General features: G+C 35.2%; 1 protein-coding gene and 1 long non-coding RNA gene across 8 annotated transcripts in view; one reads left to right on the forward strand and one right to left on the reverse strand.

Moving 5' to 3' along the window:
• LOC145293210 (myosin light chain kinase 3-like) overlaps positions 1-14967 on the forward strand; it is a 410867-nt gene that overhangs the window by 372392 nt on the left and 23508 nt on the right. For 5 of the 7 annotated variants that reach the window (XM_080139736.1, XM_080139738.1, XM_080139737.1 and 2 more), the window contains one exon: positions 4178-4270. The exons of the other annotated variants lie outside the window; for them this stretch is intronic. In XM_080139736.1, the coding sequence (XP_079995862.1) occupies positions 4178-4270 (93 nt within the window). The remainder of the gene's footprint in view (positions 1-4177; positions 4271-14967) is intronic. 7 annotated transcript variants of the gene reach the window in all.
• The window catches only part of LOC145293211 (uncharacterized), a 269161-nt gene that overhangs the window by 123231 nt on the left and 130963 nt on the right, over positions 1-14967 (reverse strand). The gene's annotated exons all lie outside the window — the stretch shown is intronic.

Genomic DNA, 14967 nt, shown 5'->3' on the forward strand with positions numbered 1-14967 from the left:
TATATATGTGTGTGTGTATATATAAATTCAACTGTCATCCCCTTTTTTAAAGATAGAATTGCCCGATTGTCGCAGACAAGATGCAAGCTAGCAAAACCTACAGTTTTATAATATATATATATATATATATATATATATATATATAGAATATATATATATATATAGAATATATAAATACATGCAAGTTTGCTAGAACCGTTTTATCGTGAATGTTATACAATTATGCACAATATAGAAAATATGTATAAATAGAACTGGGCGTAATAGTTAAATGAAATCAATTGTCCAATATGAAACCATAAAAAAAAATGAATAAGTAATTAAAGTCCATTTTTCAAAGAATATGCAAATTAGTTCACGTTAATTTAGTCTCTCTTATCCACGACTGAGTATATTAAGAAGTTCATTTTAATTATTTTTAAACAGAAAAAGGTTTTTAATACCAATGTTAGAGCGAGATAAAAACTCAACTTTATAGGTATATAAATATATTTTTCAGCATCTAAGATCACGGCAACGGACAAAATCACCAAAGGGAGCTTGATAATCTCGCTGTCTGCAGATTAGTTCACAGGGCGGCCAACGGATGGCTCTGTGTGTAGCCTGCCATTAATTTATTTGTTCACGGTGCACTATTCATTTATTTTGAGATTAATTCTCTATTTTTAGTAATTTTTTTATGGAAATCAGAAAACTTATGAAAAGCTGTAAAGGCACCGAGCATGATAATGATAATAGATTTCAACTGCGTCAGAGCAACGAAGCGCACTTGTCAGGGATCATAATAATGAATGAATCTATTTTTTCCAAACATATGCATGATTACAGTGCGGATTGTTTTTAAATGGTTTAGAAAGCGCCATGGAATTTCTATTGTTACGCTGTTAAAAATATACAAACCAGAGAACAGGGGGATCATTTAAAATCTAATATTTAATTTGCAACATAAAAATATTTCATCATCATCATCATCATCATAGCCTTGAGCTCTTGGAGGAGCATAGGCCATCCACAACAGCCCACCAGCGTCCACGGTCCTGAGTGATTTGCACAAGCTATCTTCAGAAGTAGCGTGTCTGCTTGGCGTTCGCCTCCATGTCTCTTTTCCAGGTGTTCTTTGACCGGCCTCTTTTCCTCTTCCCCTGAGAGTTCCAGGTCAGGTTCTGGCGTGTGATGTTTCCTCAGGGTGTGCCCAATCCATCGCCATCTTCTAATCTCTTCTTCTACTGGTACTTGATTCGTTCTCTCCCAGAGATCTGTGTTACTGATGGCAGTTAGCCAGTGGATCTTTAGCATTCTTCGAAGTGGTGGTCTTTGTTGTTCTACACGTTTCTGCTCAATACAGTAGGACTGATTTGATGTTGAAATTGAACAGGCGGATTTTGGTGCTAGATGTGATGAGATTGGATCGCCAGATGTTATTGAGTGCTATGAAAGATTGAAGGATATGAATGAATTAAAGCGGGCGAACGAAATGCGTTAGCATACCATAGAGATCTAAGCCGTCTCTCTTTCTCTCTCTCTCCTTGTCTTCATGGATATCTATTTCCCACTGATCTCTTTAATCATATTTGTCCTGTCTTAAAGCTAATAAATGCTCCATTAAAAATGCCTCGTGTGTTCGATTGAATTGATGAGATAACGGTGACAACTGAGATGAGAAGTGTTAGTCTCGGTGTGCGTAATGGATTATGCAGGCCTCGAAATACGCGGCATATAACACAAGAATCTACACAAGGTCGGAATTTCTTCTAGTTACAATATAATCACGCAATATGAGTGAAGGTATATATAATGAATACTGATTAAATAAGCCAAAAAAAGACTTTCTTTTTACTATTGGGCCATCACTTATGAAGGCCAAGAGCTACTCAGGGATAAAGGTTAACGAGATTGGATGATTGTCAACCTAGAAAGAATCAATAATGTGAACTAAGTTTGATTACTTGTTGGGCAGTTTGACAAGTATTTGTTGACATTGGGTTTAGAGGCAACGATGTTGTAATCTGTAGGAAAGTAGTATTGCGGTAATGTGTTACACAAGCGAGAAGTCCGTACAAAGAAGTTCTCTCCATGTAAAATTCGCTTGACATTTGACATATGGAAGAAGAAACGAGTTTATTTTTCTGTAATGGTAGATGAGTTTTTGCTTTGATTTTCTTAGAAGGGGGAACCAGAGATTATAAAGACCAGGAGAATATGTCTCTCGGCGTTAGCACATAAATTATGCACAAGTCATTCGCACTTTGCAGTCAGACTGACGTATAACCGCACTTTTTGTTTGTTGCATTTACTTTTATGTTTAATATATTTTGTTTCTGCTAAATACCGAGTTGTCTTTCTTCCAGGCCCTTCCGGAATCATAACAAATCAGTAGGAAAGCAATCTCGCGGTAGTGTGTTACACAGACGAGAAACCCGTACAAAGAAGCTCTCTCCATGAAAAATTCGCTTGACACTGGATATATGGAAGTAGAAAGAAAAGGGAGAGGGTTTTTTTTTCCATATAGATACATGAGTTCTGCTTTGATTGTCTTAAGAGGAACCAAAGATTAGAGCTCAGTCGAGCATCTTTCACATACAATACAAAAGTATCCATCCATAGCCTTGAGCTCCTGGAGGGGCTTAGGCCATCTACAACTCTATAGATGCTTTTGTAGTGAACTGTTCTTTTTTCGGGGTGAGGGTGCTGGCCCCACGCCCAACCTTCCCAGAAGATACATAAAGCACTTAGCTTTCCGAAATGGTCACCCATCTGGTACTGGCCAGGCTCAACATTGCTTTACTTCGGTGATCTGACGAGAACCGGTGTGTCAACGTGATTGGGCCGTACAATACAAAAGCATACTCTAAATTATCTTTATGTTCGTAAGCGGTTTACTGTCACTGAAGTTATTTACCTTTCTTTATTTTTATTTACTTGCCGCTTATCAAGGCCCGGAAGCCACTGATGGATAAGGGTTAATGTGTCCAGTGAGATAACACTGATGATTGGTGATAGTGGAAATTAGGTAAAAATTAATTATTTAAGAGGACGGCTCAACAAGAATTTGTTTACATTGGACTTGAAAACAACCATGTTATGGTCGACTTGGAAGCAGCTCTGTGGTATTGTGTCTTACAGACGAGCAGTTTTGGGGAAAAAATCTTTGCTTGTGGAATTTTCGTTTCATTATAGGCACTGATGGAGATTAAGGGAAATTGCTGATAGTAGTTATAGTTAGACGAGTGTTTGTCGTGAATGTTTTACAGGGGAAGCCTTCAGAGTGAAGCTCAGTCGAGTAACGGTAGAACAGAAATAGGCTCGCAATACCTTTCTCTGTGAGAAAGGAGTTGCTGGAGAAGAAATGACATCGTCCACTAGATTTCGAAGTCACCTAATAATAACTAACGGGACCTGTGGAAATTCCACAACGAACTCATTCAAATGCTATTGATGTTGGTATTTTGTGGATGTTCAGCGTAAATAGAGACGCTCTGATATTACTGTAGCTCTTTTGTCAAAACTGCAAAAGCATTTATCTTAACTAGCACGAACGCCCGGGTGGTAAAGTATGCTTAAATAAATTCTGGTAGATTTCGTATATATTATTATAGAGTTAATGTTCTATCGATTTTTATATATTATAAGGTTGCGGTTGCCAAAAATATATATATATATATCCATATGAGTTGGGTGCATCAGCTTTAATTGAAAGCGAAACAAAAACTTTCATATATATATATATATTTAACCTCAGTTCCATCAGCTATAGTCGAAACCAAAACTTATTAAGAATTCTTAGTAAAATTATTTATTACAAGAGATGGAAGTCCATAACAATTAAACGACCCGGATGTAAACGTGGCACAGAAAATAACACACACGCTATCATATTAATATATAGATAATAATCCGCTGAAAAAAATTGCAAAAATACGAAAAGGAAAAAAAATTATAAGGCAGTGCATTGTACACGTTCGCATTCTTTTCTTTCTCACTATTTTCCTCCAAAATCTTAGACGCCACACAAATCTGAACGCTTCCTTCTTGATTTCAGAATGCCCCTTTTTTTTCTCCTCTTTCACAGATGAAGATTGTCAATTCGAGCAATTGCAATTCTTTTAATTCTATCTTTTTTTTTTTTTTTAAATATATATATATAAATAATTCTAAGTCTCTTTGTTTGTTTTCTTAGGAAGCTCTGCTCAATTACGATCAACCTCCTTTGCCTGATCCCAGCATAAACAATCACGGACCGAGTGTGAATCCTTGGATAGAATTCTTGGTGGTCAGCCTCCTTTTTAAGACTCTGCAGTCTAGTTTAGTTTTGCTTGGGTGTTTTTCTTTCTTTCTTTCTCTCCCTTTCTTTCCTTTCCTTTCCTTTCACAATCCGTTTAATACGAAGGAGCGTTTTTGCTTTGTTTTGTTGAAGGGGGAGCACAACCATATTTACCTACCAGCGATGTATCAAAAGGGTTTGTGCGAAGGTGCAATCGCCCTAGATAAGAAAGCGGAAAGTGATATATATTAACAAGTAGTGAGACACGACATTGCTCGGAATTGAATGTTTCATACGCCCATATTTTTATCATCATCGAAATCGGTGAAATCGTCCATTTTTCAATCAAATCGATTGTCTGTTCTAGTTAGGGACCCATCGCAGTGCATCAGGAGGAAACTTCACATGCTTCCTCGCAATGACTTAGTCACTATTTTGCACTGTAGAGAACCTACTGTTGATTTTATAAAAGTATTTTTTATATACAATGATATGAATGCAACTACTTCTGCATTTTAAACTATCATGCTTCCGTTGTGCTCTAAACAGAAACGTTCATTTTGAGCGCGCCCCTGTCATATCAAATCGCATACTATTAATTTTATATGTCTGGCCTGACTGCTTGTACCGTGAAAATAGCCTGAATTGAAGTTTAAAATGAAGAAATCCAGTATCATGCTGCAGCTGTGCTTAAAGAGAAACCTTCATTCCGAACGCGCTCCTATCATATCAAAGAGCCTATTGTTGATTTAATGTGTCTGACCTTTCGTGTGGTAATAAAACTTCGCAAATGCACTTGTGATGTTAGGCTATGTAAGGTGTTAACGTTATTCAAAATCGCCTCTTCTTTCTTTCATCGGATTATTCCGATTATCGATACTTATCAAAGACATTCTGATACAAAACCTATCTAAGAAAACTGCCAGGTACATAATGTATTTTCATGTGAAATTTCATAAAAATCGACCCAGCTGTTTCAGAGTCCATAGTGAACGAACTCAAACACAAAGACACACACAAAGTTCCTATTATATAATATCAAATATTGAGCAAAAAATATTTTAGTCATCATATCGGTTGAACATACATTCCTGGTGATGAGTCCGATCATAGGCGAGTCTTTGCGGCATCAACTAGTTATGCTCTGTCGGAGGGTAAGATATGGCACTGTCCAGTCCTAAAAGGTGCATCCTTATAGACATTACCTTCGCTCTTTGATAATAGGTTAGTTTATTGTCAATCGCTTGGGGCGTTTCTACCAAGTAACACCAACGAAGCTATTCGGGCATTTTTGGTTGGAGCCAACTGCACCTCCCTCCGGTACACTGATCCGTTCTATTTCCCAACTTCCAGTCTTGTGTCACATCCTCTTGTGTTAGGAAATGAAGTAAATAACATGACTACTTTGTCAAGTAGATTACTTTCATACAGAGTTTGGGTTATTATATTGCACTGGCGGGACCTGTGTAAATTTCACAGCGAACTCATTCATATATAATATATTGATATTGGCATTCTGTAGATGTTCAGTGTAAATGGAGACGCTCTGATATCATTGTAGGTTGTTTGTTAAAACTGCAAAGTATTTATCTAAACTAGCACGAACGTCTGGCAAAGCCAGGTCATAAAGTACGCTTAAGTATGATATTTTAATTCTTGCAGATTTCGTATATATTATTATAGAGTTAATGTTCTATGTATTTTTATATATTATATATATCTATATATATTATATCTATGGATTTTTATATATTATAATATTTCAAAAATAAAAAATATATTACTTGGGTTCATTAGTTTGAATCGAAACCGAAATAAAAACTTTAACCAAAATTTATGAAGAATTTTTGCGAAAATTATTTACAAGAAATGGAAGTAAATGACCATTAAACGACCCGGATGTAAGCGTGCCACAGAAAATAACACACGCGCTATCGTATTAATATATAGATGATCACGTGGGATATCCAAAGTTAAGCAATGTCGAGCCTGGTCAGTACCAGATGAGTGATTATTTAGGAAAGCAGGTGCTGTATGTAGGAGGAGGTTAGCATCTCCATGCAAAAGCTGCAAAAACCTTACGTCGTCATCTCTCCTGGCGGCGGGGATATACATGCGATTGGGGACCGCTTGTGAATTTTATACTTCCATGAAACTTCCTCCTTTGGAGGAAGCTAGTTCTGACAACCCTAGACCTTCTTTTGATGTAACCTCGTTTTCGAATATCATTATCATAATATATGATCCTTGTTTTTTTTTTACATAGGCATCACCACATTATCAAGGCCCAGAGGCCACTCGAGAAAAGAACTCGTAATTTCAATGGACGTGACGTTGCCCGGGAATAAATAATTTCAATGAATTAGTAATGCGTATGTGTAATGGCGTTCCGAATAAACACCCGCAGCCTCCTCATGTTAAGAACGGCTTTTGGAATAAGCACCCCATTTTTTTCCGAGAGGGGAAAAAGATTTGCTTTTTTTTTTTCTCATAGCCAATTGTATGCTGGTCGCTCACGCATTAGAAATTCTGAAAAAAATCTACATTTGCACACCTGTTAGAGGTCACACCCAAAATGTTATGTAGAGGTTCTTCAAAATTAATGCTATAAGTACATTTACTAGTTTTCAGATATGCATTGTTTTAAGCTTAATTTTAATCTATGTAGATTAATATGATAGTGTGTTTGTGTTCTTTTGTGTGTTGCGCTTACATCCGGGTCATTTAATTGTTATATTCTATTTCCTGTTATTAATAATTTTACTAAGAATTCTTCATAAGTTTTGGTTTCGGTTTCGACTATAGCTGAGGCCACTTAAATCATCTATTTTTTATAAATAATTTTATCAAGAATTCTTCATAGGTTTTGGTTTTGGTTGAAGGAACTCAAGTTTATATATATGTTTTTATTTCGGTTTTGATTCAAGCTAATGCACCCAAGTCATACAGATATATATATTTTTTTTTATTTTTGAAATCGCAACTTTATAACATATAAAAATCGATAGAACATTAACTCTAAAAAAATAATATATACGAAATATGCAAGAATTAAAATATCATATTTAAGCATACTTTACAACCGGGCTTTGCTGGGTGTTCGTGCTAGCTTAGATAAATACTTTTGCACTTTTAACAAAAAAGCTACAATAATACCAGAACGTCTCCATTTACACTGAACATCTACAGAATTCTAACATCAATATATGACATATGAATGAGTCGCCTGTGGAATTTCGACAGGTCCCGCTAGTTATTTAATTAACAGAACGGATTACTTATGTCATCTTTACATATATTGTACATTAAATAGTTAAAACAAAAGGAGATTTAAGTTTTCAGATATGCACTATGATATAAAATAATAATTGTAATTCTTACATCATATTTTGAAAGAAGAACTAAAAGATGAAAGATTAAGCTAGAAATGAGTATTAGGGCGACTGGTGAGATGTCTATAAAATAAAACGCACTTACTACTCCTACTTCATGGGGAATGTGGAAAAAGAAGCCATTGCGAATTAATGTTTCATTTAAGCAATATGTATGAGGATGGAATATTCAAATATATCAAATACCACCTGGCAACGCCAGGTACTTTAGTGTGTGTGTGTGTGTGTGTGTTTAATACGGCATAATCACGTTGACACACCGGTTCCCGCTGAATCATCGAAGTTGAGCAATGTTGAACCTGGTCAGTACTAAATCGGTGACCATTTAGTACTGACCAGGTGCTGTATGTGCTCTCCGCTTATCTCGACCTTGTTTCCAGTCGTCATGGACTTCTCTTTGCCACTGGATTCAAACAGTGCCGATTCAGGAGAGGTATGGTTGGTGATTGTGCAACATTTGCTTCACAATCACATGCACAGCTGCCATTACAAGGGGTATCCTTTGTCTTTCAAGACTAAACGGAGGCATCGTTTATAACTTAAATAAACCCATTTTAGATATAACCTTTGTTAACCTACTGCAAGCAATATATATTTGTTAAATTAAGTAATCTTATCATATGAATAATCTCTTTGTAGACTAAAACATTTTTAGAACAACTTTAACTTTAACGTTTAAATCCAAGATAGCGGCAGAGGTAAACACTAAATGGTGAATATTTAATGGAATTCCATTTTTTTCCCCCGACATTAGGGTGTCATGCATAATTCTATCTAAGCTGATAATTTCTATTTTTCCTGATGAGTATGCGCATGAAAATATTCAATATTAACATAATAATAATTGATTGTTTCTGCGTTGCAAAACAAGTTTGTAAAAGAAACGTGCCGAAATTTTTTGAAATGGTGGAAGAATTTGGTAGGGAAAATAAATATTTGGAATGTAGCAATAAATAGGATAAGAATAAAGGAATATGAAATGATGGGGATCATAAAAGAAGAGCCAATAAGAAAAGAAGAAAAAAATAAGAAAGATAGAAGAGAAAGAAGGAAAGGAGACAGAAATAATAAATAGGAGATACGGAAATACATAAATAAATAAAAAATAAAACGATCTGAAAGTGAAAAAAATGGGATTAGGAAAGTGTTAAAAATAAGTTCAAAAATAAAATAAAATAAAATAAAAAATAAAATAAATAAAAAAATAAATAAATAAAAAATGAAATAATAAAAGATAAAATAAGAAATAAAATTAAAATAAAAAAATAAGTTCAAAAATCTATAATATAAAGCTGAATGTCTGTGTGTGTGTCTGGTCACGAATACGCTCCTATATGGTTGACTATTTTAAAAAACTGATTGGATATAATGATAAAAGATGTATCGAGACACAGGAATGGGTATGCTTGATCTGGCAAAACAGTGGTTCATTAAAATTGTGGGGTCTGCGTTCGCGCCTGGTCCACAAAGTATAGAAATAAAAAATTTAAAAATTAAAAAAAAAACGTTTACAAGTGCTTTTGATATAGATGTACATAATAATACTTTGATAAGTATGTTTTAACTTAAACAGGGATGGTATAATTAAATTGCGGGGTCTGCATTCGCGCCTGGCCCCCATAGAATGGAAATAGGCACAAACTTTAATAAAGACTTTTCATATCTATCTGCGTAAGTATACTTTGATAATTATGTTTCAGTTTGAAGAAATATGGTATAATAAAATTATGGGGTGTTCGTTCGCGCCTGACCTCCATAAAATGGAAATATGTCACAAAGTTTAACAAGGTTTTTTAATATAGATCCACAGAATATTGTGATAATTGTTTCAGTGTTAACAGGTATGGTATAAAAAAATTATGGGGTTTATCTATTTTATTTTTACTTTCATATTTTGCTTTGGTTTTGATACCCCCAAATTCGAAGCTATCTCATTACAACCATTCCTTTTCATAACCTATCATACTTTCATAAATCAGAGTCCATTTTCTGTAGGCTGTTTTTGAACCCAGTCAACGACGGGTACTTTTGCTAGTAAAAAATAAAACAAAATAAAAAATAAAATAAATAAAATAAAATAAATAAAATAATAAAATAAATAAAAATAAAAAATAAAATAAATAAAATAAAATAAATAAAAAAAATAATAAAATAAAATAAAAAAATAAGTTCAAAAATAAAATTAAAAAAAAAATATATAAAATAAAATAAAAAAAATAAAATGATGCAAATTCCAGTGAAGTCTTTAGTTTAGGATTTCAGAAAACGAAGAATATGACAAACTGTTTACAAATCCAACAAACTCAACAAGGTATAAAGTTTGTGGAGCATCAAGTCTTCGTACAATCCTCGTAAATCCAGAAAATATTTATACAGTATCCTTAGAATATTATTATTTTCATGATGTGCTCGACTGAGCTACAAACTCTGTTTTCTCCTATAAAACATTCACAGCAACAACTATTCTAACTATAATCTCTCTCTCTCTCTCTCGCTCTTTCTCTCTCTCTCTCTCTAAAACAAATTTTCTTTCCCACGGTGCTGCCTTATAACTGACAACACGGTTGTCTTCAAGTCCAAAATAAGCCATCCTCTTTAATAATTAAATTCAGTCCACTCCACCTACCGTTTTCTATCCTATCATGATTTTAGTCACTTTTCAACTGACTCTGATCTTCGAGTGGCTTCCAGGCCTTGATAAGCAGCGATCCAAAATAGAAAAGCTGGTGCTACCAGATCAGGCTGTCTGAAGATATTGGCTTCCTGAGACAAAATACACCTAACATTAATGCTTTTTTTGTTTTTCTACTTCCTTTTGCAAAAATTAATTATGTTCTGCAAAACCAAAACCAAAAACAACACCCCCACTTTTCCCCCCTTTTCCTTCTTCTCATTTCCCCTTTTTTCTTTCAACCTCCTCCACTTCCTGACTGGTTTCCTAACTTAAAATGTACCAAACATTAATACTGTAACCCTTTTCCCCTCTCCCATTGAAAAAACTCATTCATGTTCTGCAGGGCAGGAAACAAAAACGATAAATCCACTATAAAAACAACCAAACCAAATCAAACACAATAAACTAGCGATTGAAGATACAAAGAGATTGAAAACTTTCTACAAAATAACTGGATGCAACATGAATAGTATTTCCAAAATAACTGGATTTGGCATTAAATAACCCCAAAACGGTTGATATGCCGTAAAACAAACCAACCAAACCAAGATAAAAAAAAATCAGTCTTCAAATGAGAAGAGTAGGAAGAAGATTATGGTGAAACGAATTGGCACGAAGTTTAGTTATTCCAATACAAAGTGTCCATTCAGGATGCACGTTTAACCAATGAAAATGCTTCAAACTTAAACGTGACAAACTGACACTGGACAGACGAAGACTTCTTAAAGATATGTTTGGACGTAACTAAAAAAAAAAATAAAAAAAAATGAAAGCGTTTATACCTGTTCAGATGTTATACCAGAGATTCACCATAGCGCTATTGTGGTCCGTTACTGCAAAGAACTTTTCTTCTTTTTTTTTTTTTACCTTACAGGGGGCAACCTTGGTGGGGAATTGAGCAGCAAGATGTTTATTCACATTCATTTAAAGTTCTGAATGTTGGTTCTGTTAGAGAAACCGGGAACAGGAAGAGAATTCCAAAGACATGTCATCTCAGGAAAGAAGCCATCAGAGTACAAGAATCTTCTCACATCTAAGTCGCTCTACAGTGAAGGGGTGGAATTTTTCTGCTAGTCGGGTTGGTTCCAAGTTATTTACATTGTAGAAGTACACGTGTAGTGTATAACTTTGCTGTGTAACTAAAACCAAACGGAATTTCCAAAACCTTCTCAGCTGAGGAACCTATCACGAGACATTCTTTTTTTTTTTTTTTTTACTAGTTTTACTTGTCAAGATTCATGTGCTAATAAGGGTCTATGAGTGTCGGGTAGATTGTGAGACAACCACCTTAATGATCAGTAATGGCGGAACTATGCTAGCGTTTCATTGTTTAAGAAGCAAGGCTTAACAAAAACTTATTTACATTAAATTTGAAAATGACCATGTTATAGTCAACTGGGAAACAGCCCCGCAGCATTGTGTTTCACAGACTGATAGTTTCTTTAGTTTTAGGTACTGATAGCGAGTAACAAAAACTATTGATAGTTGTTGTAACTAGACGAGTGTTTGCTTTTCAGGAGGAGGGCATTGATTGAAGCTCAGTCGAGCGCCTGTCATGAAACTAATGATAGAGCAGAGGCAGACTCGCAGTGATTCTTCTGTAAGAAAGATGAAATAGGGAGGCGAAAATGCCTTCACCCACTAGATTTCGAAGACAGTTTTGTACCCAGTCATGACAAGAAAGGTTGCTCCGAATAGCTCCTCCTCATCTTAAAACGCATTTGGCTTTTGTATAGCTAGAGAATTTCATCGGAGGTTAGGTATTTTCTAGAGCGATAGAATGATCCAGACATTTTTCCAGCAGCATTGGCAACGGATGTGATGTAAGTCTTCTATTTCAAGTTAGGAGTGAGGGTTAGTCCCAAAAGTTTGTCAAAGTAGCATGCTTTCTTAAAGATGAGAGCCGTTCATTTCAATTGGGGCCAAGCAGTGATGAGAGCGCAGGTGGTGAAAAGAGCTCTCTGCAGATACAACTTGGTCGTCAAATATTTGTTGATCCGTCCTCTCAAGTAATTAAAATGTTAATTCCATTCATCGTTTTAAAGCCTCTCATAGTATTCTCCATCATCCGCCTAGCAATTTTATTAATCCTTATCTTCTAGTGTTTTTTGGCCTTGATAATTGATGACATGTTAGTAAATAAAATAAATAAAAAATAAAAAAAACGTAAGGGTTGTCCCTTACAGACACTTGTTTGTCGGGATGGAGTATGATCTGGCTCTGTCCTTATAGACGCACTTTCCCCATTTATTACCTCTTCCTTCAGAAACGGGTGGGTATTGTCGGTGGCCTCAGGTGAGGAATACCGACAGATCCGTTCTCAACTATTTTGGGGTCCTTCCAGGGTTCCCACTTTAAGGGAGCTGGATTTTATATCTGATCATACTGCAGTTTACGCAATGCAGGGATCATGTGACGCGGATTGGTTGGTTGTTGATTGTAAAATGAGTTGGGATTCTGCATGTAGCTCACAAAGATCGTGCCTCAGGATTGTCTGGTTTGCATGAAGTCTTCCTCATTAGTCGCAGCTTTTTGTTAACTTGCATGCTGCAGGTTTTTACAATCCAACACCCAGAAGGGCAAGGTTGCATGCAAAGTCGGGGAAGGTTTGTCCCAGAACATACAAAGGAATGTTTCAGAAGCAACGTTAGCACTCTCATTCCTTTTGCGGTTCCATACCTGGCGCGTCTTTGTTTGCCATATGCAGACGAAGAAGCCACCAGAGGAGGAAGGATTGCAGCAGAGCTGCTCTGATAGCCAACTAGATAGTTCTAACACTATCACCACTTCTCCTAACATGGTGATCAAGGGTGGGATTTTAGGAAGTGCAGGTTAATAGGGGGAGGGGGGGGCTAAAGTTCTGCGCTTCCTTCATTTTTCCTTCTTTATTCCTTTCTGTTTGAAAGAGCATTCGCGTTAGTTCTAAGTCGCTTGTCTAACTAAAATCTAGCCTCGCCTATTTTCATAACCAACCGATCAAATTAACACGTGTGTTTTAATGATTTGAAGTGATGTGTTACTGACATGCATTGGATTTTTTTTTTCTTTTAGTCGATTTAGAAACAGTGATGGTAGTTTTATTACTAGGCAGCGTTGCCCAGGAGTTTTTTTTATAAACAAAAACACGTTGCCGTCCAATTTTTATTACACTCTTAAAATAAGTTTGGAAAATTATATTTAATCATTGCCCTGTTACCTATATAATTATAAAATTCTGTGGACCGTGCGCCCTTGTTTAAATCTTTTCTTCGCTAATCGGGCGATTCCATCTTTTAAAAAAGGGATGACAGGTGAATATATATATTTTTATATATATATATATATATATATATATATATATATATATATATATATATATATATTGTGTGCGTGTGTGCATGCATGTGTGTATAAAATACGTTTAGAAGCCAAATTATAAGCTAAATAAATAAATATATATGCATATGGGCGTGGCTCAGAGGCTAATGAGGATGGAGGGTTGTATGTTTTGGTTTCGATTCGAGCTGATGGCACCAAAGTCATGTATAGTTTGGATCTCATTAGTATATATTAGGTACAATATAATAATCGATAGAGCATTGTCTCTATAATAATAAATACGTAATCTGCATGAATTAAAGTATCATATTTAAGCGTATCTTACACCCAGGCAATGCCGGGCGGCCTGTTAGTTATAAAATTAAGTAATTTTGTTTAGGGTAATGCTGTTTGAATACTTATTTATGCAAGGATTGGGTGTAAGTAGCTTCTGAAAATGTCAATCTTTTAATATATGAGGATTAAGTCAGAAATTACGTTATACTCGACAATATAAATGCTTTCAAATTCCTTTCAAATGTTGAAAGGACACAAAGTAATTAATGGTTTCTTTTTCTTTCTTTTTTTCAGCTATTTACAATCGATTACAGAGCCTAACTTGTTTACGAAACTGAAATGCATTTTGGTAGATTTTATTTCGTAATAAAATTATTTTACTTTTAGAAATGAATTATTTTATTTCACGCTATCGTATTTTTTTTTTTTAATGAATGATATATTCATACTAACTATTTTCTAACAATCTTTTTGGTTTCAACTTAATAAATGTCTGATATGCATCACGAACGTTTTCGATTCGTCGTCGAATCATCTTCGGGTGTCATAAAATCAGTGAATAAAAAAAAGCTGGCGAAGAAAGGAAATTTAGAACCACCGCCGAGAACGCCGCATGTCAGATAGTTAAACGTCAACAGCAAACCGGTGTTATTTATTTATTGCGGGGACGCTTATTCTTCCGCTCTCTCGGAACATCAGTTGTTGAGCTTCGATCTGAAACAAACACCGGTTTGTTGTTAAGTATAACGATCTGGCATGCAACGTTCTCTGTTGTTGTGTGAATTTTTTTTTTTTATCTCCAGCGTTTTATTTATTGTTCTGCCGCATGAAGATATATATCTATATAATAAAGTGAAGTAGATTTTTCCGTTCTCTAATCGAACACTATGGGTTTAGAAGCAAAAGCTTCATACACAAAATATGTTCCACCAGCCATTCCTTAACAACAGATAGTCACGACTAATAACACTCTACCCGAGAGCTCATCTTCCAAACTCCTCGGTTTAACTTTCATGGGGTCCTGGATATGACCTTAAACTATATCC

This window comes from Euprymna scolopes, chromosome 14 (assembly GCF_053919585.1).
Source record: "Euprymna scolopes isolate OS-2025 chromosome 14, ASM5391958v1, whole genome shotgun sequence".
In the NCBI taxonomy this organism is placed as follows: Eukaryota; Metazoa; Mollusca; class Cephalopoda; order Sepiida; family Sepiolidae; genus Euprymna; species Euprymna scolopes.